The 25,939-nt window shown below is 53.4% G+C and overlaps 3 protein-coding genes across 8 annotated transcripts in view; 2 read left to right on the top strand and 1 right to left on the bottom strand.

Moving 5' to 3' along the window:
* The first annotated feature begins 922 nt into the window (after positions 1-922).
* Positions 923-10,874, top strand: ZNF500 (zinc finger protein 500). 4 transcript variants are annotated; one of them, XM_079944782.1, is made up of 7 exons: positions 923-1,110; positions 1,783-2,280; positions 3,953-4,070; positions 4,278-4,345; positions 5,338-5,449; positions 7,338-7,454; positions 8,477-10,874. In XM_079944782.1, exons 2-7 carry the CDS (start codon positions 1,879-1,881, stop codon positions 9,100-9,102), a joined length of 1,443 nt encoding a protein of 480 aa, XP_079800908.1. In that variant the 5' UTR covers positions 923-1,110; positions 1,783-1,878; the 3' UTR covers positions 9,103-10,874. The 4 variants fall into 4 exon arrangements, with proteins under 4 accessions (XP_079800908.1, XP_079800906.1, XP_079800907.1 ...); XM_079944780.1 differs by having other exon boundaries at positions 3,887-4,070; positions 5,341-5,449; XM_079944781.1 differs by having other exon boundaries at positions 3,887-4,070; positions 7,341-7,454.
* Positions 10,875-12,148: 1,274 nt separating this feature from the next.
* On the bottom strand, positions 12,149-22,884 carry DNAAF8 (dynein axonemal assembly factor 8). Of its 3 annotated transcripts, none has more exons than XM_079946003.1 (9): positions 22,589-22,884; positions 20,951-21,092; positions 20,346-20,474; positions 17,452-17,958; positions 15,762-15,876; positions 14,220-14,361; positions 13,835-13,963; positions 13,264-13,383; positions 12,149-12,453 (listed from the first exon to the last, which is right to left on the bottom strand). In XM_079946003.1, exons 2-9 carry the CDS (start codon positions 21,056-21,058, stop codon positions 12,171-12,173), a joined length of 1,533 nt encoding a protein of 510 aa, XP_079802129.1. In that variant the 5' UTR covers positions 21,059-21,092; positions 22,589-22,884; the 3' UTR covers positions 12,149-12,170. The 3 variants fall into 3 exon arrangements, with proteins under 3 accessions (XP_079802129.1, XP_079802131.1, XP_079802130.1); XM_079946005.1 differs by having other exon boundaries at positions 22,693-22,732; XM_079946004.1 differs by lacking the exon at positions 22,589-22,884 and adding an exon at positions 22,267-22,342.
* Positions 22,885-23,013: 129 nt separating this feature from the next.
* Positions 23,014-25,939, top strand: part of ANKS3 (ankyrin repeat and sterile alpha motif domain containing 3) — a 29,969-nt gene continuing 27,043 nt past the window's right edge. The window contains exon 1 of the mRNA XM_079944186.1: positions 23,014-23,186. The gene's annotated coding sequence lies outside the window, so the exon portion shown is untranslated. The remainder of the gene's footprint in view (positions 23,187-25,939) is intronic.

The following is a 25,939-nucleotide window of genomic DNA, read 5'->3' as shown; positions in this document are numbered from 1 at the left end:
TGGTTGTTAGTCAGTGATGATGTTTATGGAGCTCTCACTGCTAGGCACACAGCTCTCACCATGATCCTCTTCCTGCTCAGACCTCCCTACCTGCCTACACCTCCCTCCCCCAGGCTCCACAGGGACACCAAGGACTGACTGTCCAGTTCACCTCCTGCTCATCGTGCCTGCTTGGCACAAAGCAGAGCCCAATAAATACATATTTGTTGATCAAATTAACAAATGAAGAAATAAGCAATTGATAACGAAGATGTACCCAACAAGAACTTTGTGAGTCTTCATTTTCCAGTCTCTAAAATTAAGGAGCTGAACCAAGACAGACATCTGGGTTCCAACCTCACCCCAGTTCTGCACTTACTGAGTGTTTGTGACCTTGGGCAGGTCACTGAACCTCTCTGCACCTCGGTTCCCTCACCTATAAAATAGGGATAATAGTACTTCTTTGTTTCAAAGATGAACTGATTTAATAATTGCAAATCGCTTAGAACAGAGCCTGGCATATACACAGTACTATGTATGTAAAAAAGTAAATTTCCAGGGTCCCCTCCACTGTGGAGCTCCTCAGGCCTGGCAGGGTGGATGGAAGAGAAGCAGGGAGAATGGCCCAGAAACTGCGGAGCCTCGCGCATGCGCACTGAAGTTGGAGGAACACCCTCCCGCAACGCCTCCCAGGACCCATCTACCCGAGGCCGCGGCTCAGCCAGGGGATGACTACGTTACCCACAGTGCATCTCGCGGACTCGCTACGTATCTCGTTTCTATGCCTGACAGTCGGTTCAACCAGTGGTAAGAGGACCCACAATGTGAGTAGTTACCCACAATGGCTCCCGTGGACCCGCCCACCCAGACCCATTCTCACTCTCCATAGTCGGCCAAAGGTGCGAGGACTACATTACCCACAATGCTTCCCGTTGGACGCCCACAAGGCCTCGTCCTCCAGCTCGACGCCGGCTCAGCCAGTGGTCGTCGCCAACTGTCCCGGGTCTGCCTGATAAGGGTTTTGGTCCTCGCTTCTGGCCCGCCGAGCCTTCCACGCCCGCTCTCCCGCTCCCGTCCCAGCCCGCTGCTCCGGGCCTGCCTCGAGCCCCCCCACGGGTCTCAGCGCTGCCGGTAAGTGCGGGCGCGGGCGCAGGGTCCCAGCTCGAGCTTCTGTCCGCGGCCCTCGCCCGCCGGAGCCTGGTTTGTGCCCGGCCTCGGTCACCGCTCTCCCTCCAGCTGAGCGGACGAGACGGGAAAGCAGCCCAGCCGGGGAATCCTGACCCTCCCAAGACCCTGGAGTTGGAGAGGCCTTGGTGACCATCCATTCGGTGGGGCCTGCGGATGGGCTTCAGGCTCCCGAAGCCCGAAATCAGGGGTCAGATTGGGACAGAATCTGCCTCCTCCTGGGCAGAGGGGGCTCTGGTTCTCATCATATTTCCAAACGGACCTCATCCAAAAATGGCCAACTGTAATATTGAAAACTCAGCGTTTGTAGAACTGTGACCGCGTTCCAGGCTCTGTGCTAAAATAAACTATTTTCAAACGTCCTGTTTTGTCCTCTCAGCAACCTGAGTGTAGATGGTATCACCATTTTTTCTTTCACATGAGGAACTGAGGCCCAGAGATTAAGTACTTCTCCTGGGAATTAGAGAGTTAGTAGCAAAGACAGTTTGATTTACTTTAACCGTTTCTTTCTGCCAGTGAGGGCAAGTTGGCCTTGGGGCCAGGGCAGGGGCTTATGGGTTGCAGACGCTTATCCAGCCCCAGTGCTGCACCCTACATGACTTTATTGTCTCTCCACAGAGCCCTGAAAACATCTTCCCCAGTGTCTGGCCAGAGGTATAGAGAGAGACAGGTGTGAGCTCCAGGCCAGAGAAGGAAGAAGGCTCACCAGGAGCAATGGCGACCTCTCCCGGCTTCCAGCACCCGCCACCCCTGGAGCAGGATGAGATCCTGATCGTGAAGGTGGAAGAGGACTGCTGCTGGGAAGAGGAGCCCTCCCTGGAGATTGAAGACCCTAGCCCTGAGACCTTCCGCCAGCTCTTCCGTCTTTTCTGCTACCAGGAGGTGGCCGGACCTCGGGAGGCCCTGAGCCGCCTCTGGGAGCTCTGCTGCCGCTGGCTGCGCCCTGAGCTGCGCACCAAGGAGCAGATCCTGGAGCTGCTGGTGCTGGAGCAGTTCCTGACGGTGCTTCCAGGGGAGATCCAGGCCCGGGTGCGGGAGCAGCAGCCAGAGAGCGGTGAGGAGGCCGTAGTCCTCGTGGAAGGGCTGCAGCGGGAGCCCAGGAGACAAAGGCAGCGGGTGAGGTGGGGGGCATTTTAGCCCTGAGGTGAGAAAACGGGGCCCTGCTGCTGAGGTCTGTGTTTGTAGATTTCCTTGGGCTCTGGAGCCGTGGCCAGCCTTGGTCATTGGGAGTACCTGGTGCTGGCCAGACACTGAATTGAAGAAGGCAACTGCAGAGTGTTTCTCAACGTTGGCCGACGTGTGTCTACCCCTTGATTAACCATTATAGCCCCACCAGCCCTTTCTAAGCTATGTGGATTGGTTTGTTAACGCCATCCCAACGTAGGCCAGACACAGGTTTTAATGGGAGAGAGGCTGGAGACCTTCAAAGGCAGGGCCTTGGGAGTTGAAGAGATCCCCAAAGAAGGAGGAACACTGGGAAGAAAGACCAGGTGCTGGTGGGTGCCCTGGTTAGAGCCCCCAGGTGTTTCTCAAACTCTCTGGGGCTCGCCATTCAATACAGTAGCTACTAGCCATGTGTGTTCGTTTTAATTAAAATTAAATAAAATTTAAAATGTAGTTCTTAAGTCACACTGACCACATTCCAAAGGCTCAGTCATCACACATGGCCAGTGGCTACTCCCTGGACAAGGACAGTGCAGATATGGGACACTTCATTCATTCTACAGAGAGTGCCACCCTAGACCAACTCAATTCCTTCTAACCAGATCTGGGGAGTGCGAAGCCTCTTACAGATTTCTCCTGCTTGGGTCAGATTAATTCCTCCTGATTAGATATTTGGCAAATTCTGCAGGTCACCTTTCTCCCTGTGGCAGTGTCATTGGCCACACAGTGCTGTTCTTTTGCATCCGGCAGGATAGACCCCCCCAACTCCCCCCGCCCAAAAAAAAAATCTCAAAAACCCAAAAAACTTGACCATAAGGTGAGTTGAGTGCATTAAGCACATCCTGCCTTCGTGGTGGCCAACAAGAACCCAGGAGCCCTTCTCAGCCCTGCCAGCCTTGGCGTTTGGGGTTCCCGTCATGGCTTTGCTCTGTCACTGGGCACCCTGTAACCTCCAGGGACTGTCTCCTCTCAGAGGTGTGGAATTTTGAGCCTGAGACAGGGTCCCTGGTGCTGGTTTCAGTTCCCTGGAGATGTATCTTGTCCTTAGTACTGTTACAGATGTCAGTAAACTCTGAGACTAAGTTTATCTGATTCACCTTCACTGGAATTAGGAAATAGATAATTCCAGAGGGTCTGTAGATGATTTCAAAAAATGTAGCAAGTGCAGTAACTCAGGCTTCCGAAATGAGACCTGATTTGGGGCCCTTCTGGCCCAGGTTTTTCAGGAGCACTAAGGAAGGAAGGGTGACAGTGTGACGGTGACAGCAACACAGTGTGATGGGGAGAGACCATAGAGTCTCAAGAGTGGAGCAGGCCTCCCTTTCCCCAGGTTGGGAGCCTGACCTCTTCCTGGGTCACGTGCCTTTTCCCTGGGGTCTGGCTGGAGGTGGGTGCTTGGAGGGTCGCAGAGGCCATCAGACACGACGAGGTGGCCCGGTGGTAAGACAGAGCCTGGGAACAGTGTGGCCGGGGTGCCCGAGACAGGAGGCATGGGGAACCCTGTGGGTTTCCTCCCGACCTTCTGGGAGCTAGTGGGCAGATCTCCATCTGTATGCAGGATCCGGAGGTAGTCCCTGATGACGCACTGGCCCACGGGACAGGGGAGTGGTTCTTAAAATGCCAGGTGGAGGCCCAGCCAGGAGAGCTGTCTCTGGAGGAAGGGCCTCAGCACTCCAGCCAGCAGCCCCCAGCCCAGCTGAGCCACAGACCAAAAAGAGGCCCCCAGCTTTGGCCAAAGACGGGTGAGTAGCTGTCCCTCTTGAGGAAAGAGACGCCCTGCACTGGGGAAGGGAAGGGAAGGGAAAGGAAAGGAGTGTGGCAGGGGTCAGGCCTGTTTGCCTGTGGGGTGGGCAGGCTCCCGGCCGGGTGAGTGTTGATGGGGAGCAGCTGGACCTGTCCAGCCTTCGCTGCCATGTGCACGGGTGGGTGACTCTCTGCTCTTTCCCCAGGCCCAGCGGCCTCCCAGTGTCAGGAGACGGCGGCACTGGCCACATCCTTCCTTTCAGCCTGGTCCCAGGTGAGTGGCATTCCTGATCTGCAGCATCCCCGTGTGTCCCGTGCCCTTGTTACGGGGACACTTCTCTTGTGAGGTCAGGTCTGTGGGTTTCCAAGGCGGATCTTCACCTCCTGGGAAGTCCTGCCTGTTCTCAGATGCCACCTGAGTATTAGGTGTGTCCTGGAGGATCCTGGAGTCTCAATGGTGAGTTAGGGCAGTCACTTCAAAGCCAGCTGTGTGTTAAAATCTTCTGGCATCTGGGTAAAAATAGATTTTTCCCCCAGCCCTGGCCTGGAAGCAGAGTCTCCTTTGCTTGTTTGTTTCAATTGCAGCTTTATTAAGGTATAATGCACTTACCATACAATTCTCCCATTTAAAGTATACAGTGTTTAATATATTTACAGAGTTGTGCAGTCATCACCATAATCAAATCAATTTTAGAACGTTTTCATCACCTCCCCAAAATACCCCACACCCATTAGCAGTCACTCCCCCCTCCTCCTCCCTCAGCCCCCCTGGCAGTCACCAGTCTTTCTGTCTCTCTGGATTTGCCTTTTCTGGATATTGTTTTCTTGGCTGTTAATCGTGCTCCCAGGTCAGTCTGGTGCTAGATTTGGGAACCACTGGCCTAGAGGCATCCTGAAGTCTCCAGGTCACCCCATTTGGCTCCTGGGGCTGGCTTGAGCTGAGGCAGGGCATGCTAACTCATGTCCTCAAGGAACGTGGGCCCCAGTGGCTGAGATCTCAGATCCAGCTGTTCCACACAGCACATCTGTCCACACAGTCTCTGGCCCTGCAGCAGTTGGGGCAGAGCTTGGTGGTGACGGTGTCCTCCCAAAGAGCAGGATCCAGCTGTGTCTGAGCCAAGCTTGGAAGGAAGGAGTGGATAACAACATACGGAAAGGGAAAGGTTGGGGAGGGGAGGAAGTAGGGGAGGTAAGCAGGACCTGCCTTCATCCCACAAGTGGAGGGGACGGGTGAGCCCACCAGGCTCTGAGTGAGCTGTGTTCCAGCAGGTGCCGGTGACCTTGGAGGACGTGGCCGTGTACCTGTCCCAGGAGGAGTGGGGGTGCTTGGACCTGGCTCAGCAGGACCACAGCTGCGGCAGGCTGCAGGAGGATGAGGGTATGTGCAGGGAGACCCTGGCCGTTGTCTGTCAGACACCGGGTTGTGTCTCTGACGTGGGTGAGTGTCAGGGAGGGTGGCTGCTTCCCTCAGGCTGGCTGTGGTATGTGCTGGCCTCCAGGACCCGAGGCCCAGGCCATCTCCCTGCTCAGCACCTTCCCTGGCTCCCCCCGCCTACAGGAGCCACTCCAGCAGGTCTCAAACTTTAGTGGCCAGAGGAATCACCGGGCAACATATTAAAAATAGGAACTTGTGGGCCTTGTGCCCAAGGGTTGCTTTAGTGTGCTGGGGGCATTCCCTGGTGAGTCCTAGTGCTGGGCAGACCTGTACTGCCAAGGTTGCTAGTGTCCCATCAGTGGCCCATCTGCAGCGGGGGCAGTGTGGCTGCTTGCCCACGCCCCAGGCAGATGCCCAGAGCTGTCCTGAGTTCCTTCTTTCGCTCCTTTACCCACACGGTTGTCCAGTGTCAGTGCAGCCTTTGTGCCGTCTTGGCCCCCATGGACAGAGCTGCTTTTGGCAGGGCCCTGCCTATCTATGCCTCTCCTCACCACCCCACACTGGCCCTTCTCAGCTCGTCCTACCACTTTTGACACGTGGTCACTCCCTGAAATGTTTTTTAAAGGAGTTGAGATCCTGCTTTGTATCAGTTGGGGTTCTCCAGAGGAAAAGAACCCTTAGGATGTGTGTGTACAGAGATATTTATTTTAAGGAATTGGCTCTCATGATTGTGGGGGCTAGCAAGTCTGAAATCTATACAGCAAGCCAGTTGGCTGGAAACCAGGCAGGATTTCTAGGCTGCCTTCTCGAGGCAGAATTCCTTCTTCAGGAAACCTCAAGTTTTCTCTTAAGGCCTTCAACTGATTTGGTGGGGTCCACCCCCCAGTGTGGAGGGTAATCTGCTCTCCTTACAGTCACCTGATTGTAGATGTTAATTACATCTACAAAATAACCTCCACAGCAACATCTAGACTGGTATTTAGGGAATTAATTTCCTGGTGGTCCCATGGTTAGGACTGTATGCTTTCACTGCTGAGGGTGTGGGTTCAATCACTGGTCAGGAATCTAAGATCCCACAAGCCGTGCAGCATGGTCAAAAAATAAAGGTAAAAAATTGATTGAGGGCTTCCCTGGTGGTGCAGTGGTTAAGAACCTGCCTGCCAATGCAGGAGACACAGGTTTGAGCCCTGGTCTGGGAAGATCCCACATGCCGCGGAGCAGTTAAGCCCGTGTGCCACAACTACTGAGCCTGCGTTCTAGAGCCCGTGCTCTGCAACAAGAGAAGTCACCGCAGTGAGAAGCCCATGCACCACAACGAAGAGTAGCCCCTGCTCTCCGCAACTAGAGAAAGCCCGCTCACAGCGACGAAGACCCAGTGCAGCCAAAAAAAAAAAAAAAGACTGGTATTTAACTAAACAACAACACTGTAGCCTGACCAGGTTGGCACAGAAAATTAATGATCACATACTTTCTTTTACATCTTCATTTATTCCAAACTAAGTGTCTGTAGAACAAATGAAGATGAAATCTTTCTATTGCCACGAATACTGGCTTGCTGTGTGCACTGTTGCTGTCCCACTGCTCTGTGCTCTGTCCTGCTGTGTGTTGTAACTCTTGGCTACTTAATCTCTGTTGTGATGAAATTCTGACTCCTCGGGGCATCTGGTTTCCCTCCCAGAGCTGGGGAGAGCCTTGGGCCCTGTTTTTCCTCACTTCCTCTCTCTCTGAGGAAGCAGTCTGCACAGAAGTAGAGCGCCTCCCACCTCTGTTGAGGCATGGAGTTTTTCCCACAGGTTCTCCTGATGCCCTTTGCTCTCACGAGGAGGAGGAGGTTGCAGTCTTGTGTTCTGTCCTGGCCACACTCACATCCTCTCTGCTCTTTCCCCATCAGCAGGACTCCCCGCTCCTGGGCCCTGTCTGACTGCCCAGGATGGGCCAGGGCAAGGCCTGCGGGACCCAGCTTGTGCAGCCTCGGGGCTGAGGGAAGTCTCTGGCAGTGCTGGCTCAGGTGAGGGGGTCTGGGAGGAGACGGATGTCCCAGATGAGATTCTCCCCTCTCCTGGGCTTAGACCTCGGCGACTGTGTTTGTGGAGTTCAAGCTCAAGGGCTTAGAGCAAGGGTTGGTAGATTTTTTCTGAAAAGGGCCAGATAGTAAATAGTTCAGGTTTTATGGGCTGTATGGTCTCCCTGGTGATGCCTCAGCTCTTCTCTCCTGGCACAAAAGCAGCCACAAAAGCAGCCACAGACAGTATGAAAAGACATGGGCGTGGCCATGAAACTTCATTTACAAAGGCAGGTTCACCCACCCTGAAGGAAAGGCAAGGGGAGACAGGTGGCTTTAAGAAAGGTTTGGGGCTCGAGCAGCAAGAGAGTCCTACCACCTTGAGCTGGGACATGGCACTGCACGCAGACACCATAGGGAAGCTGGTCCTGAGGGCCACACGAGGGGCTGGGCACGGGGTCCTCAGGACGCCCTGAGTGTCACTAGCCAGCGGCACTCTCTCTTGGGCCTACACCTGGGGTGGAATTGCTCAGTCACGTGGTCACTCTGTGTGACCGTTGGAGGAACTGCCAGAATCAATTCCTTTGTAAAAACTCCTGGCGAAGGCCAGGGAGGTGGTTCCATCCTGTCTCAGTTGTACAGATGAGGTGGATGTGATCTCGAGCCCATGCTTGGCTTCCTGGACAAGCCAGTGTGGAGGCAGGAGGGGGCTGCATGGGGGTGTGGGGTGGACAGCATCTCGGCAGGGACAGTTCCCAGCACTGGGAGGGCCTGTCCTTCCCCCGTCAGGTCAGTGGGCCTCAGCGTCCTCATGTGTAAATGGGACTGTCACAGTACCACCTCACGGCCTTGTGGGTCTGGCCATGTTTCTAGTTCCCAGAATCAGGCTCTGAATGAGGCATCCTGCGGAGGGTGTGGAAGAGGAATTTGAAGGCACTTCCTGCGTCAAGGGCCGCCCCACCCTGCCTCCCCTTCTTCCTCTCCCCCTCCCCGTGGAGCCCTCAGCGACTGTGCTTTCTCTGTCTCAGAGCTTGGGAGGCAGTTTGAGGATGGAGAGTATGCCAGGGCGGACGCGTCGGTGAGAACACGGTGGGGCCAAGCGCTCCCGGGTCTGGGTCAGGGGCCTGGCCTGACCAGACCCCAGCGGCCTCCAGACAGAGGGCGGCCCCTTGGGGTCCGGAAGCCGCACACGTGCCCCGAGTGCGGCAAGGCCTTTAGTAAGACGTCCCACTTGACCAAGCACCAGCGCACGCACACTGGGGAGCGACCCTACCAGTGCCAGGTATGCGGGAAGCGCTTCGGCGACCGCTCCAACTGCAGCACGCACCAGCGGGTGCACACAGGCGAGAAGCCCTACGCCTGCACCCAGTGCGGGAAGTGCTTCAGCCAGAGCTCCAGCCTGGTCATCCACCGCAGGACACACACCGGGGAGCGGCCCTACGCCTGCACCGAGTGCGGGAAGCGCTTCAACAACAGCTCACACTTCAGCGCGCACCGCAGGACGCACACAGGCGAGAAGCCCCACACCTGCCCGGCCTGTGGCAGGGGCTTCCGCCGGGGAACCGACCTCCGCAAGCACCAGCGCACACATGGCGGGGAGCAGCCACTTCACAGACCCCAGAGGCTCCAGGACGCCCCAGGGGCCCGAGCCTGATGATTCAGGAAGCTGCCAGAGTCGTTTCTGTCCCTGAGCCAGAAACTCTGGTCTTCAGGCATCTTCAGACTCCGTTTGCTCCTGTAGGCCCCAGCACGAGGACACATGGTGGGACATTTGGGGGGCCCAGGCTGAGGGAAGAAGCTGGGCCCTGCCGGTGTATTAGGGTCTGGGGCAGCCACACTGAGGACCACAGCTGGGCCGCTTACAGCAGCAGGAATTCTCTCACAGTTCAGAAGGCCAGAGTCTAAAATCAAGGTGTCTGCAGGGCTGCCTCCTTCCTGCAGCTCTGATGGAGGATCTGTCCCAGGGCGCTCCTGGCTCCTGGTGCTGCCAGCTGTCCTTGGCGCACGTGGGCCACATCACTCTGCCTCCACCTCCCCACAGCCTCTTCTGTGTGTGTCTCCATATGTTGTCTTCTCTTGTAAGGACGCAGTCATTGGATTTAACTGATTACATCTGCAGAGACCTTGTTTCCAAGTAAGGTCACCTTTTGAGATTCTGGATATGAATTTGGGGGGACACTTTGCTGCCCACTTTGGGGGAAGCCTCAATGGCTATGGTCTCTTGCAGCTTTACGTACCCCAGCCTTATCTGGGCTTGGTCTCCTGCCTTTCCCCCGAACCTTGCTGCACTTTCAAAATGTAGCCTGTTGCGGGGGGGGGGGTGGGGGGTGGTTTCCAGTATCACAGTGGTGGTGGGTCACCTTCGCAGAGCCACGGCTGTTCTGTAGGATGGATGGCTGGTGCGGGAACGCTTCCCCGAGATCCCATCTTTCAGCCTCCCCCAGCCCATCAGGAAGTCCCCAGGGTAGAGTGCCAGGGTTGCCTTTGTTCCGGCCCAAGTGGCCGTGTCCCAGGATGCAGGCCGGCCTTGGTTACCCCACTTTGAATTTCTGAGGTGGATGTGCCTCTCTGTTCACATCCATGGTCTCATAGTGGCTGAGGGGAGCAGTAAGAGGCCTTGTTTGCTTTAGTCATTAGTAAAGTTGTGGGGCAGCTCTGAAACCACTGGGTTCCAGAATGTTCCATTCAATTGCTAGACGTATTTTTACCTTTCCACACAACCCAGGTTCCGGGGTGTGTGACCTGCTCTTTGTTCCCTTAATAAACGACGTCAGTCCGTCTGGCCCCTGTGCTCTGTCCTGTGTATTCTCTGGAGAATGGGGCCGCCCAGTTTAGGGATGGTTTTTAACCTTGTGGGACACGTACTATCCAGCCAGGCCAGTGTCACCAACCACCCGCCTGCCCCTTACAGGCTCACTTCTCACATCCAGGCTGGTGCTGGAGGTGGCTGCCTTCTGCCACCTGCGAGCTGGGCCCATCCAATGCCTGTTCCCTGACATTCTCTCACAGTCCTGTAACAGGTCTTCATGATTCTACTGCTCTAGATGGAAACTGAGACCCGAGAGCTTGAAGCACCTTGTCCAGGTGGCAGGACCAGCTTTCAACCCAGGTCCGAGCTCCCAACGCCTCATCCTCCTGGCTTTCCTTGATAGACAGTAATTCGCAGAGTTGAACTTGGAACTAAGTTTATTTTCTGTCACTGTTGGGGAAACATTCTGAGTGAACTTACTGCCATTAAAAGGGGTAGAGAGTGGGGGAAATGGAATTTTTAAAATAGCCTTTGTTCTTGAGGGCTAGTGGCTGCAGTGGAGGCTGTGTGCCATGTTCAGACTGCCTGCCCAGCGGCTGAGTCCTGACCATGCTGTGTGCACCCTAGAGTGGAGGGTGGGCGGCCTGCGCGGGGGGAGAGGATCCGGGGGCCCCAGGTGATGGTAGTCTGGCCACAGTCCCTGCTGGAGAGAGGCCTCCCCTGGGCCTCCCGTGACTGCCTCACATCTGGTCTGTAATGCAAATGTCTGTTGTGGGGAATGGGGGCTGCTGGTAAGGCCCCTGTGGCCAGATCAAGTAGTCTGTGGCCCTGATCCTGGCTGCATGTGGCTGGCTGAGGCTGGGCAGGGCCTGTCTTACCTGGTGCGGGGTTGGATGGGAAGAGGCCCGTGCCCATCCTCAGGGCATAGCAGCCGGCGGTGACCCCAGCTAAATGCTGGAACATGTTCCCAAATGCCAAGGACCCTGCTGGGCTGCCTGATCCCATGGCCTGGGGAACCTGAGGTGATTGCTTTGTTCTTCCCATTGGCAGACAGAGCAGAGGGGCGCTGAGACTCTGAGACCTTGGACACAAGTTGGAGAGAGAACAGAGGTGCTGCAGATCAGGGCTTCAGCCTGTTGGGAGCAGCTGGGCTGAGAACAAGTTATGGAAGGACTCTGAAAATCAGGGCCGGGGTTGGGAGGTCGGGGGGATACTATTAGGAAAGTAGACGGCAGAGCCGCCTGCGGCCCACAGCTCTTGCTGGTTGTCCACGGAGACAGTTTCAGGTGTTAGAACATTCACATTCTATCTGTATTTAAAAGTCCATCCACCTTTACTTTGGAAGCACCCTAAAACATATACGTACTATGCCTTTGTGTCTTGGTTGAAGAAAAAAAAAGCAAATTTCAATCTGCCCCTCTGGATCAAAAAGTTCATTTGGTCCGTGTGTGTGTGGTGGTTTGTGAATTTAGGAACACAAAAGAGCAAACATCCAGGACTCAGAAAATGAAGCTAAATTTTTCAAGACCTTTTCAATCCTGAAATTCTCCAAAGGAGTTTTAAGTTTTGGAGTTAAAAAGAAATAATAATAGATGCACATTAAAGAGAAAAAAACGCAGAAATGGAAAAAGGTGAAAAAGCCTCGTGGTCCCACTATCAGAACAAAACCGTTGTCTTCACGGTGTTTCCTTCTGGTCCATTTTCAGAGGATTTGGGGCCATTTGATTTGTCATGCTACGCCTACAAGTTTGCACTGGCATCTTTGCTCTCAGTGCATGAAGATGTTCTGACTGAATTCTAGCAGAGGGCTGGCAGCAGATCCTCAGTTGGAGGGTCCCTGTGCTGCAAAGGCACATTCTGATGGAGACGGGAGAGCGAAGGGACCACCAGGGCCTCGGGTGTTGATGGAAAGTCAGATTATCCATTTATTCACCTCAGATTATTCACCTTTTCAGATCCGTTACTGGAGGCATCTACAATTGGCCCAGAGGAGGCACCAGGGCCTCCCTGGCTGTCCCTGGCCCAAGGGGGTCCCCCAGGACCCTGGGACTTCCTCCTGGGGGTCTGGCCTGGGCACTCTGTCTCTCATCCCAGAGTGTTACATGTTGCTTCCCCCCGGGGCTGGATCCAGCCGTATCTCCAGGGGCCTGAGCCTTCTGGCTTCTGGGACCCTCGCCAGCTGGCAGCTTGGGCTGAGCCGATGCCTTCCGAAATGCCCGGAGCTGTTGGAGGAGCCGACTCTTCCCCGTGCAGTCCCTGTGACACAAGAGAAGCAGCCGCCATCAGCACCCAGTGCAGCTAACCTCCCAATACTTTGCCACCGAAACAGGATACAGAGGAAAACCGGAGTGCTTCCGGGGCGTGTGCCTGGTTCTCAAGACACTAAAAAGTCAGGATTGCGGCCTTCCAGCCCTCGCCGTGTCAGCATGTTAAAGGCTTCTGGGAGGAAACCTGTGGGACACTTCTCAACCCAAGTTTGTTTTCCCTCTTTAATCCTATAATGCCTAGCTACACGCCACATTGGGGAAAAGCTGTGTTAGACTCTGACGTTCCCAAAGGATAGGATCTTCAGGCTCTGTAATTCTAAAAACGATGGAGACTGCCAGAGCATATAATGCAAATTCACCCCACAACCAGGGGGTGGCCTCCACATGTCAGAGACATGAACCTTCCCTGAATTTGACATTTCACTTAATTGACTCAAGCCTTTCATTTCTGGCTGACAGCCATCACTTTATTCCATCCCTTCACTTTCTCTTCACTTTTATTGCCATCACTAGTAGGGAGCAAATCAAGTTGGGGGGGGCAATTTTTCAGAAAGAAAACATAATCCCTTCTCAAGACCAAGCTAAGCATCCTTGGGGATGTCTGGAGAACAGGCCAGGCCAGACATTGCTGGGCTACCCTGCCCGCCTCCCAGACCCGCCCCCCAGACCCGCTCACACCCTCCTGTGCTAGCCCTGTGGGTGCCAGACAGCTGAAAGCACCGATGTTAACATGCGGGCGGGGGCTTGCTGCTGAGGCCAAGGTGAGCATCTCAGGCGGTGGGAGCCCCCCTGTGGTTACCGTAGCCTGGCTGGGCCCTGCTGGTCTCGCTGAGCTGCTGTCTCCTCTTCCCCCTCCTCGCTGTCAGAGGAGCTGGAGCTGCAGCTGGAGTGGGAGCTGGAGCTGGAGCTGGAGCTGCAGCTGCGGGGAGAGGAAAGGTGGGTTCCTCTGGACATAACCAGACCACTCCAGCCAGGCATGGTTCCCACCAGGGACTTGGAGCACCCGCGTCTCCCTGGTGACCCAGGGCAGGAGGATGGGCAGGCTGGCCAAAGCCCAGCCAGCCGAAACCAAAGGGCCACTGCAAGTGGTGGAGGAAGCAGCCAGGGCCAGGTACCCCAGCCTAGGCTAAGTCTGCTTAGGACTCTGCCAGGAAAAGATAACCCTTGGCCCCAGCTTCCTCCCAACCTGCGGGGAGAGCCTGCTGCTGGGACCCAGTGGGACTGTGGGCCAGGCTCAGTTCTTGGCCAAAAGCACTTCTCAAGTGAGCAGTGCCCCCAGGACCCGCCTGTCCAAGTCCCCCTTCCTCCTGAGGCCAACATGGCAACCTGAAGGAGCAGGTTTGCGGCAGGGCTGTCACTGCTCCCTGTACCTTTCCGAGGGCCCATGGTCTGATGGCTTTGTCGGCCGCAGGTCAATGAAGACGGTGGGAGGCCCTGCTGGGCTCCTTAGCTGCGTGTCCATGGCCAGCGCCTGGAAGCCCAGCTCCCTGGAAGCGCATCTGGGGTGAGAGGAGCCGGGCAGCTGAGTCACTTCCCGGTGACCACTGTGTGCTCTGCCACTTATGTCCTGGGCAAGGCAACCTCTCTGAGCCTCAGTTTCCCTGTTTGTAAAGTGGGGGTAATGGTAGCACCTACCTGATCATATTCTTGAGATAAAAGAGAAATACACATCAAGTGCCCCACCCATAAATCAAGGCCCAATAAATGCTGAGAGAAGCCAGTTCTAGAGAGGACAGGGGCCATGCGTGGTCCCACCTGCTTCCGGCCTCCTGCGGCTTGATGTCCTGGGGCATGTCAGAAGGCACCCTCCAGGCAGAGGAAAAGGCTCTGGACTGCATGGCACATAGGAGGGTGAGTTGTTCCATGAGCCTGTCCTGGGTGCTTGGCTTGGCATGGTCTGTGGGGAGGGGGGAGGCAGCTTAGTGGGGATGCAGCCCCCTTTGGCTCACAGCAGCCTGAGCCTCAGGACCCCTCGTGTGGACATGCCTGGGCTTGTGCTCGGAGAAGTGCTGGGGGCCGGCGGAGGCCCAGCCCACCCTCTGCCACTCACAGCTTTTGTGTCGCCCCCTCCAGCTCAGCAGGGCGAGGGGCGCTGCCTTCTTGAGCAGGGAGCTGTGTGTGAGCCCGGGAAGCAGGGGTGACGTCCTGTTAACAGTGTAGTCCACGTTCTCACTCCGGTCCCACTTGTCAGAGGGAACCATCAATAACAGTTCTGCGTATTTGCTTTTCTTTTTTTTTTAAGAAGCAATGGGATCATCCTCTATAGATTTTTTTTTAACTGAATATATTTTACATTTTTCTGTGTTGAGAGAAATGAATAGATAGATAGATAGATAGATAGATTCCATTTGTTGAGCTGCAGAGAATTCTCTGGTTGACTGATTAGCTAGACTCCTACTGAATGTTGAATGTGGTTTGCTTCCAGTTTTTCACAAGTATGAACAATGTTGCAATGAACATCTGTGAGGGTGTGTTTAGGACAGCCTTTAGAAGTGGAGTGAATAGCTTAATCAAAGGCTTATGTGCCTTTAAATGGAGAACAGATTCTGCCACATTGCCCGCCAAAAGGGGGCACCAACTACAGCCCCCCAGCCCTGCCCCAACTTGTAGGAGAGTGAGTTTCTCCATATCCTGCTCTAAGGGGTTAAATTCCAAACAAAGCCCTTTTTAAAATAGCACCAGGGGCTCTTGGCCACAAAGGAGCCTTTGCTCTGGAACGGGAGGCCAGAACCCCCGCAGCACCTTTGCCTCAGACCTGCCTCCACTCACCTTTGTGGGCCAGAGTGGCCAGGAGGGGACAGGGAACTTTTTTACGAAACTGCCCAGAGTGAGGCCACAAGTGCAATGAAGGAATCATCCCTGGCTTTGTTTGGTAAACGTGGAGGCGGTGGAAACAGGATTCTGTTTAGAAGCGGGCTGAAGGGGTACCAAATGCAGGATTACTTTGCTCCCAGAAAGAAAGAGACGCAGGCCTGAGGAGGTGGGGGGGAAGAAAAGGCAGGGACCCTGTCTGAAGGGCTTCCTCTCGTATCCCCAAGGCTTGGTCCACCCCAGGAACATAGCAGGCAGTCACATATGTAATGGATGAATGAATGAGTGTCAGTGAGTGAATGGATGGGTGGATAAAGTCTTGCATCCTGGGTGTGCAGGACGGCGAGGGCTGAGCAGCAGAGAGGCGCAGCAGATGTGGCGAGCTGCTGGGCTGACTGTGCCCAGCCCATTGCCCTATTTTATTGGGAGGCCCTGGAAGGAGCCACTTGTGGGTATGCACTTGGGCCCCGGCGTTCAAGGTCAGACCTTGGCCCTGGAGGCGGTCTGCTGCCCACCACGCGGCTCCAGAAGCGCCATCTCCCAGTTCTTCTCGCCCTGTCAGACTCTGAAGGACTTGATCCAAATCCCACTCTTCAAGTTGCTGAAATAAGTAAAGTGGTGATTATGAGGCTGCTGTGGGGTCCCAGGGACAGGAGCGCCAGATTTCACAGCTGCCGTGACCCACACAGGCAGTTCTGGGATGTCTTGGGCAGAAACCAGGGCTGAGATGAGGCAGCTCGCTCACCCACCCCGTGTGGGTTGCAGAATGAACTTCCTCCGTGAAGGCTGGTGAGGCCACCTACCTTCCTACGCAATAGTTTTATTTCTGGCACAAAGACGTTGTCTGACTTGGAGGAAACTCAGTGTCGTATTAAAACTTTTTAGGTTCATGCAGGTTTAGAATGTTGGGAGGTTAAAACGTTTTGCTCTTTTAAGAAACAGATTGTTCCAGGCAGGTGCTAGGACTGGAGGGCTTGGAAGAGGGGTGTGGAGGCGGTGGTGTGATGAGGGGGGAGGACGTTAATCAGGAATTATTGTGTCTTGTGTATGGCCTTGCAGCTCCTTGTAGCCCCATAGGGGAATGAAGATAAAGGGGTTCAAGGAAAGAATGGAATTGATAGGATAGAATTGGTGAAAGTGACCTCCATGTTCACCTTGATGCCAGTTTTCTCTAAGTTGTTAAGAAAATTTGTCAAATAAGGCAAAAAAGAGTTTTGTGATGTTTTAGTGTCATGCGGGAGCATCTTCTAAGGAGCCCATCTTTCTAGGGGAGGGCTGGTGTGCACAGTTGACCAGGGCTCACCTGTTTGACAACTTCGTAAAACTGAGAAGTGTGACGGTTTTCTTTTCCGTCCATTGGAGCAGCTAACCCCAAAGGTACCAGTTCTGTTGCCCTGTAAGTGCTGACCTATTGTACTTAATGTAGCAATTTAATCTCTGCGTTCCCTCCCCCCTCCCCACCCCACCATGTACAAAATCCCAGTTTCTCATAATTTCTTTGAACCGGCTTTGTCATCCTGCTGGTTCCCTTGTTAATGAGCTAAATACAGGGGCTCACCATTTGTATGAGAACAAAGGCCTGATGTGAGATTACACGTTGTCAAATCTGTTACCTATCTCATATATCTTCATGATCATGCTTGGGATTAGTATTCTTTTCTCTTTGTTTAAAGAAGGCTGGCGTCTCCTTGCTCTTCCTTGTTCACTTTAACTCTGAGGATGGTCTGTCAGATAGGTAGGACTGCCTGCCTGATGATGGGCCTGGTGCCATGGGCCTAAGGTTGTTGCTATAGACTGAATCTCTTTGTCCCTCCAAATTCATGTGTTGAAATCCTAACCCCAATGTGATGGTATTTGGAGGTGATTAGGTCATGAAGGTGGAACTCTCATGAATGGGATTAGTGCCCTTAAAAAGGAGACCCCAGAGAGCTCCCTCACCCCTTACAAATGAACCAGGAAGCATGCTCTCACCAGACACCAAATGTGATGGAGCCTTGACCTTGGACTTCCAGCCTCCAGACTGTGAAAAATGAATTTCTGTTGTTTAAGACCCCCAGTCTATGGGATTTTTGTTACTGCGGCCCAAAGAGACTAACACAGGCATAGTGGGCCAGCCCTCGAGTTGGCCTGGGGAGGACCATCGCCCTGGGGAAGGCTGGGCTAGGGGGACGCCTACCTGGAGGGAGAGCAAGGGCGGTCCCCGCTGGGGCCCCTCTGGCAGCGTTTCCGCAGCATCACAGGGCATCTCCTTCACTCCACTCAGGTCTTGGCAGGCTGGGTCCTGGGCATCCCAGGTGGCTTTGTGAAGTATGTCTTTCTCGATCATCTTCCTTCTCTCCCTCCGGAGGCCTCTGCGGTTTGCAGAGTCTGAGCCCTCCTGGGCCCATGAGGCAGCGCCTGGGGGCTCTGTCTGCAGGCCTGCTTCCTGAGAGGAGAGAGTGGCCTCTCCCTGTGGCCCCTGGCAAGGACTCTGTGATGTACTGGTGTTGAAGGCTGTGTCCCCATCGTCATCCTGCCAGGTGGGGGTCTCCACAGGTATCCTGAGAAGAGAGCTGCTCTCATCACCGCTCTGCAAAGGCCTGCCAGGGGCCCTTCCTTCCAGAGAGACTGACTCCTGGGCCTGGGGCCCAGCGTTCCACTCTCCCCTGGGTTCCCCGGCGGATTCCACAGGCACTACAGCTGGCTACAGGGGAAACAAGCGTCCTCGGTTAGCAGCCTCAAAACATACCTCGGGGAGTTTTTGTGTGCGGTAAGATGTGTATAGAACATAAAATCTGCCATGTGAACCATTTTTTGTTTTTTTTTTGTTTTTTTTGTTTGTTTGTTTTGCGGTACGCGGGCCTCTCACTGTCGTGGCCTCTCCCGTTGCGGAGCACAGGCCCTGGACGCGCAGGCTCAGCGGCCATGGCTCACGCTCCGCGGCATGTGGGATCCTCCCGGACCGGGGCACGAACCCGTGTCCCCTGCATCGGTAGGCGGACTCTCAACCACTGCGCCACCACGGAAGCCCCATGTGAACCATTTTTAAATGTACAGTTCAGTGGCATTGAGTATATTCATAATGTGGTGCAGCCATCACCACTGTCTATTTACAAAGCTTTTTCATCACCCTGAACAGAAACTTTGTACCTCCCCTCCCCCAGCCCCTGGTAAATGCTCATCTACTTCTTGTCTCTATGGGTTTGCCTGTTCAAGATATTTCATAGGCGTGGAATCACACAATATTTGTCTCTTGTGTCCTTCCATTTAGCTTAGTGTTTCCAAGGTTCACCCATGTTGCGGCATGTGTTAGAACTGCATTCCTTTTCATGGATGAATAATATTCTGTTGTATGGATGGTCCTCATTGTGTTTAACCATTCTGTCTGTTGATGGATACTCAGGTTGTTCCCCCCTTTTGGCCATTGCGAACAGGCACACAGCAGTTAGAGGTGGACAAGATGAGACCCAGGCCCTTTGTCTCCAGAGTGAGTCCACGGCCTCAACCCCTGTGAGTTGGTACAGACTTTCCCATCCCAGGTTAAAAAATAATTGTCCAGAAGAGTTGCCGAGGTAATTGTAGAAATGAAGAAAACACAAAATAAAGTGACATGGACATGGTTCCAATTGAACTAATCAGGGGACTTGGCAGCCCTGGCAATTCTCCTGTTTGAGGTTATTTCAGATACATTTCTAGGCATGGCTGAGGGTGTGGGTGATTTCTGTCATGGTGCTGGGAGGGGACACGCCCTGGCTCTGTAAGATGACCCTGTGTCAGTGCTTGCACTCAGAACTGCAGAGTCTTGGCATGTACCCACTCCGTCCAAATACCAAACTCCAGCATAGCTTCTGGTAGCGTAAGCCTGTGCCCCTAGGATTACCCCAGCGCCCCATTAAAATGCCTGCCTGAGAAAGCTCCATGCTGCCAGGAGAATTTATTATTTGTTCTAGCCAACACCTGATGATAGGCCCCTGACCTCCCTTTCTTAGAGCACTTACTAAAAAGGTCTTATAATTGTGAATATGTGTCTCTTACAACCCAGAAGCATCTGTCACTGACCTGAGAGCCGTTCCCTTGAAATATACTCATCAGGAAGGACAGGGCCTCTGCCTCCCTTCTCTGTGGGAGGATAGGCTCCTGCCTCCCACACCTGCCAGGCAGCAGACACACCTGGCCTAATTGCAGCTTCACTGACTGGCTCTTTGTGACTTTTCACTTTTCTGACTCCACTGAGCCCTCGTCACCCCCTCCCTCAGTCTTCCTTTGAAATACCCGTCACCTCTGCACAAATCAGACGGAGCTCAGCTCTTTCCCCTGCTGTCAGTAGTTACCGAATAAAATCTCCTTCCACTGCTTTAACTAAGCATCAAGCCATTAACTTTAGATTTAAGAGTTCTTGGTCTTACCTGGGACCCTGGGAAATGGGGAGACAAGAGGATGGAAAATTCCCTCTGACATTTGGCAATGACTGCAACTACAATACTTAATTCTGAGCATTCTGTGGCATTTGCTAATTGTTTTCTGTATTCATCTTACCTTCCCAGCGAGGGGCACCTCTTACCTCTGAATCCCCACTGTTGCCCTTATTCAATCAACAAATGTTTAGGGAGGGCAGGATTTTGTGAGAAGCCAGATAGTGCTGAAGCCAGCTGGGTTAAAGGAGGCATTTATGACAACAAATTGTGACAATGGTCAGAGAGCTCAGGTGGAAATAGGACAGCTGGGAGGTGTGTGTGTGCATGTGTGCACACGTGCATGTGTGTGTGTGTGTGTGTGTTGAGGGGTCAAAGGGAAGAGCAGGGAGCAAAATCAGATAGAAAATCTCATCCCCACCCCCAGCTCTAAGTGTTCTGGGCTCCTGGGAGCATGATGTGCACAAGGCCATTAGATATTTGGTGTCTGAACTCCTTGGGTTATACCTGGAGAAAGGCTTGGGTGTGCAGAGATGCTATACCAGGGGCTTTAACCTCTTTAGACCCACATTGCTGTTAGAGTCCAGCGAGGGCCATGGACACCCAGACACACACCCACACCCTATTGTGCTTAAAGGGTCCTGGCTTCATGGATCCCTGGATCCTGCATTCCACAGACCTCAGGAGGAGACCCAGAGGAAGTGACCCAGGCCCCGTCAGGGTCTTCGGCCAGTTCTTCTGACAAGTCTGGAATCAGGGCGGTTTGATTTCGCTGGAAGATGAACAGCTCCTCTTCCTCGCAGTTTGACTGTGGACAAATGAGAGTTCTCTGGATTATATGGCAGCAGGCAGGGCCAGGTGCACCTCAGCTTCCACCCACCCTCCCTGCCCTGCTGCTCTCCAGCTGTCTGGGCAGACCAGTTCTCTTCCGAAGGGACTCGCCATGGCTGGTTCCTGCCGCTGACTTGGAAATGGGCTTGGCAGCACCACCTGGTGAAGGTGAGATCCAGGGCTCCCAGTTCTGCACGTACCTGCCACCCCTAAGACTCTGCGTACAGCAGCTGCTCACTTAGTGCCTGGCACTAAATGAACAGAGCAGTGAGGTGACAGCTGAAAGAGCAGAGTCTGGGCCTCCCCGTACCCTGCAACAGGGAACCTTGGTGCTTCACTTACATGACATTGAGCTGATAAGCTCCAAAGCGGTCCTTGGTCGGCATGATGTTTGTCACGGGAAGAAAGGGCATTGGGGGCCTAGGAAGATGTAGGAAGAAGGTGCTTGCTTACCGAGGAGGAATCTGAGTCCAGAGATGGGAGCTGCTCCTTGACGGCCTCAAGGATGGCGTCCCAGGGATTGGGCAGTAAGGGCCCCACATCTTTGTCATGGGATGCCATGGGATGCTTCTCGGTGTGCCCTCATCCAAGGAACCTTGCGGAGGACATGGAGTGAGGTGAGAGGGTCCAGGAGCAAAGGGTCAAGAGCTCAGGGGGCTGCCTTTTCAAAGCATATACCATCCCTTGCCTTGGGGGATGAAAACAGATTGGGAGACCACCCACCCCTTCTTCCTTCTAGTCTGCAGGTTCCTGTTACTGAGGGCCAGGCACTGTGCCCTGCATTGTGTGTGTGTGTGTGTGTGTGTGGGTGCAAGTGTGTATGTGTGTGTAGTGCAGTATGGAGCCTGCAGATGTATGTACATAGTGATATTTTATGATAATATATAGATATATGTATTGATATATAATGATATATGTACTTGATGTGTAGGTATATGGATGATATACGGAATGATACATGTATATGACATACAGATATTTGTAAACTATGTATATCCCATACAACAGACACTATTATTATCTACATTTTATAGGCTGAGATTATATCATTAGTAAAGACAAAGACAGAATTTGTATCAAAGTCAGAGGGGATTTTAAGCCCCACTACTCTTTACTGCCCCCTTACAAAGGAACAGACTAGAGACATTTTGGAGTCCCGCGGACACTTTTTTTGGAGTTGACACTCAAATTAACCCCTTATACCCAGGCACTTAGGCAACACGTCCCAGAGTCTAACAGAAGGCCCAGTCCCTCAGGGGTCAAGGGGGCTTAGAAATGTGGGGTGATGGTACTTCAGAGCCAGTGTCTGGAGAGTACTTGCAGCCTGAGAGCCCTCTGTAACCATAAAATGGGAAAAGAACACTCCTGCCCCAGCCCTGGTTCCCATCAGGAAAGCAGCAGGTGAGTGGGGGCTTCTTACTTCTTCTGTGCTCACAGGAGTGGGGCAGGAGCTTGGTGCACCTGACCTGGGAACAGCAGAGTGGGGACATATCTGGTATATACGTCACGGGATGTTCTCCGGCTGCAGGTCAGGTCAGAGGGCAACAGAATCACCCAGGTGAAGGGGACTACCAGAGACTCTAAGTTCTCCAGGAGGACAAGGCAATAGGGGAGGAAAAGGCATTACAGGCTGCGGGAAGAGCACGTAAGAGCTCAGAGTGAAAAGTGCCCAACATGTGTGGGAAGAAGTTTTCAGTTGCTGGAATATACGGTGCAAACGGACAAGACCGTGAAGTGTCCTGAACGCCAAGTTGAGGAGCTTGGCTCACCCAGCAGACGAGGTTTACGCTAAACGCTGCACGAAACAGCAGCTCCCTCCGAATCCTGACTGCCTCCACGTCCGTTTCTTGGCTGCAGCCCGTTAGCCCCGCCCAAAGCTCCGACCCCCACCCCTTCCTGCCGCCGGTCAGCCGGTTGTTATGACAACTAGACGCCAAAGTCCTCCTGGGTCAGGCTTTTAAATTCTAAAGGTCGGAAACAGGAAACCCATCGTGCGTCCTCCCACCGATCCCCAACTCGTTTCCCTAGCCCCCACCCCGTCCAACTCCCCACATTTATCTCCGCAGCTGCGGCAAGCCCGAGGCCGTTCACCTCGGCCTCAGCCTCCCCGCCTGGCGCGGTCCAGACAGGGATATAAACAGGCTCCAGCGCGTCCCTCCGGTCCTGTTCTCCCCTTTGGGCCGCGGCGTAATTACTGAGGCTGTCGCTGTCTTCGGAATCCCCGCTCAGCAGAGTATTATACTACGGCACTGCCAACTCCTTCCCACCCCCCGCTCTTCTTTCGGGACTTGGAGCGTCCTGTCTCTCCTGAAACTCGATTGGTTTCCCTGGCCAGCGGAGGGGCGCGGTAGGGCGAAATCCCCCTGCTCATTGGATGCCGCCGACGTCACACAGCGAGCTGGGCGGGCTGACCGGGAGGTCCGGGTGCGGGACGGACGAATTCCACAGCGCCCGGGGGACCCGCGAGCGTCCCGGCGTGCTCCGCGCCTCTCGCAACCACTTCCGGGGCGGGAGCGGGGCCGCTGGGTCCGCGCGCTGTGGCGGCGGCCGGCGTGGAGGGACCCCGGACGGGCGCAGCTGAGGGAGCGCGGCGGAAAGTGGGCAGGGGTAGACGGCTGCGGCGGCGGCGGCGGCGGCGGCAGCGGCAGCGGCAGCCCCAGGGCTGCCCGCGGCCCGAGGTCCAGCGCAGGTAGGCTCCGCGGCGGCCCTGCCCCGCCTGGTGTCCTCACCTGCTGCGCACTCTCGGGGCGTCAGATCAGTGCCGCTGGCTCGCCGCTTGAGTTTATGACTCCGAGCATCCGCTTTGCCGCTGGGGAACGGGGACGATAAAGCCACGTGCGGTGTAGGGTTACTGGGAGGAGGTGTCAGTGCTTGGGTAGTTCCCTAGGTTACCCTCCCAAGGGCCTGAGAATGAGGTTGGGATACCCGGGGCCAGCGGAAGGCCCACGACCCGGTGCGGGACGCGGTGCCCTCCGGCTTTCACAAGACCTCCTCCCTGTGGACGCCACGGTCAGCAGCAACGTCATTTTTTTGTTATTGTTGTTAATTTTTTTGTTTGTTTTTTGTTTTGCTTTAAAAGTAACGAATACTTAGCATTTTACAGAATGGACAGAACACAAAGGTAAAAGGAAAATCAAAGGGTTGCGTTCCTAGTGCTACTTCCTGGAAATAAATCCTGGAAGCGATATGCAGAAGATTTTCTACAAGTATACGTGATGTATGTGTGAATACAATTTTGTTCGTAAGGAGTACCCCATCATCGTAGAGCATCTGGCATGCGGCAGGGTGATAAAGGAAGTAATAGTATTGGGTTGGCCAAAACGTTCTTTCGGGTTTTAAGTAAAAGTAAAAGACACATTTTTCATTTTCACCAAGAACTTTATTAAACAACGTATTCAGTGTTTCGTTCTACTACTTTCTGCCATTTTTCAGGTAGCTTCATAATTCCATCTTCCCAAAACTTTTAATCTTTTGAGCAAAGAACTGTTCCAGATGCCTTTTAGTCTTACAGGGAATTGAAATTTTTTTCCCAGTATGAGAATTTTGTAAAGACTGAAATAAATAGAGATCTGAAGATGGGATGTCTGGTGAATATGGTGGATGAATCAGAACTTCCTAGCCAAGCTGTAACAGTTTTTGCCTGGTCATCAAAGAAACACATGGTCATGTGGTATCCTGATAGAAGATTATGCGTTTTCTGTTGACTGATTCTAGACGCTTTTCATAGAGTGCTGCTTTTAGTTGGTCTAATTGGGAGCAGAGCTTGTAGGAATTAATCGTTTGGTTTTCCAGAAGGAGCTCAAATAGAGGACTCCCTTCCAATCCCACCATATACACAACATCACCTTCTTTGGATGAATATCGGCCTTTGGTGTGGTTGGTGGTGGTTCATTTCGCTTGCCCCACGATCTCTTCCATTCCACATTATTGTACAGTGTCCAGTTTTCATCGCCTGTCACAATTTGTTTTATTTTATTTTTTTTATTTTGTAAAAATGTTTATTTATTTTTGGCTGCATCAGGTCTTAGTTGCGGCGTGTGGGATCTTTCACTGTGGCACGTGGGCTCTGTAGTTGCATCATGTGGGCTCTTCAGTTGTGGTGCACGGGCTTCGTTGCCCTGTGCGGCATGTGGGATCTTAGTTCCCCGATCAGGGATGGAACCTGCATCTCCTGCATTGGAAGGCAGATTCTCAACCACTGGACCACCAGGGAAGTCCCCACAATTTGTTTTAAAAATGGAACGTTTTAGTTATGTTTAAGTAGAGAATCACGTGTGGAAATACAGTCAAGAAGGTTTTATTCGCTTAACTTACGTGGAACATCAAAGCAATTAACATAACCAAGCTGGTGCAAATGATTTTCAGTGCTTGATTTGGATATTTTGAGTATGTCGGCTATCTCCCACGTGGTATAATGTTGATGATTCTCAGTTAATGTCTCGATTTGATCACCATCAACTTCAACTGGTCTACCTGACCTTGGAGCATCATCCAGTGAGAAATCTCCAGCACGGAACTTCTCAAACCATTTTTGACATGTTCGATCAGTCACAGCACCTTTTCCATACACTGCAACGTTTCAGTTGTGTTTTTACCTTTCTTGAAATAATAAAGCATGCTGAAAATGTTGCTTTTTTGTCTTCCATCTTCATTGTTAAAATGGCTACACAAAAATTCACCTATTTTGATAAGTTTTGTGTTTTTTTTTTTTTGCGGTACGCGGGCCTCTCACTGCTGTGGCCTCTTCCATTGCGGAGCACAGGCTCTGGACGCACAGGCTCAGCGGCCATGGCTCACGGGCCCAGCCGCTCCGTGGCATGTGGGATCCTCCCGCACCAGGGCACGAACCCGTGTCCCCTGCATCGGCAGGCGGGCTCTCAACCACTGCACCACCAGGGAAGCCTGATAAAGTTTTTTTTAAATGCACGCTGATATGGCAGCTGTCACAATACAGTCTAACAAAATTGTTTCAAATGAAGTTAAAGACAACTAAGTGCTACTAGAGCCATCTTATGGAAAAAAACCAAACGAACATTTTGGCCAACCCAATAGCTTTATGGTCTCTTGGCATCCGAGTTCTCCCTCCATGGGCTTCTGGAGTGGGGGTCTGATTCTGATTGCCGCTCAGCGTTCTGGAAGGTGTCAGACAGGTGAGCCTCCAATAAAAGGAGAGAGAACATGGGTCCCACCCTGGAAGAGGCATTTGGAGTAGAAGAAACACACCCAAAGAAGGCTTGAGGGGTGTATTGAAAGGAGTGCTGAACTGACAGTCAGCTTATTTGAATTCTTATCCAGGCTCTGTGGCCTGGACTGTTCAGCTTGGGGGTTCCCACCTGAAAATTGAGAGAGCTGATTGTTCTCAGGCCCTGCCAGTGTGGACAGGTGGTTCCAGGAAGCAGGGCTTTGCCCTGAACTTTGTTACACTTACTCTGGCCAGGGGCC

Source organism: Stenella coeruleoalba (genome assembly GCF_951394435.1).
Source record: "Stenella coeruleoalba genome assembly, chromosome: 15".
NCBI classification, from domain to species: domain Eukaryota; kingdom Metazoa; phylum Chordata; class Mammalia; order Artiodactyla; family Delphinidae; genus Stenella; species Stenella coeruleoalba.
Note: the sequence above shows the minus strand (reverse complement) of the source record. Positions and strands in the feature narration are given on the sequence as shown.

Coding starts and splice junctions, on each gene's coding strand:
- DNAAF8 (XM_079946003.1), bottom strand. CDS start 21,058: ATGGCATCCCATGACAAAGATGTGGGGCCCTTACTGCCCAATCCCTGG. Junction 20,475..20,950: donor TGGACTCAGATTCCTCCTCG/GTAAGCAAGCAC, acceptor ATTTGTCCACAG/TCAAACTGCGAGGAAGAGGA. Junction 15,877..17,451: donor CGCCCTTGCTCTCCCTCCAG/GTAGGCGTCCCC, acceptor TACTTATTTCAG/CAACTTGAAGAGTGGGATTT.
- ZNF500 (XM_079944779.1), top strand. CDS start 1,879: ATGGCGACCTCTCCCGGCTTCCAGCACCCGCCACCCCTGGAGCAGGAT. Junction 2,281..3,886: donor CCAGGAGACAAAGGCAGCGG/GTGAGGTGGGGG, acceptor ATCTGTATGCAG/GATCCGGAGGTAGTCCCTGA. Junction 4,346..5,337: donor TCCTTTCAGCCTGGTCCCAG/GTGAGTGGCATT, acceptor GCTGTGTTCCAG/CAGGTGCCGGTGACCTTGGA.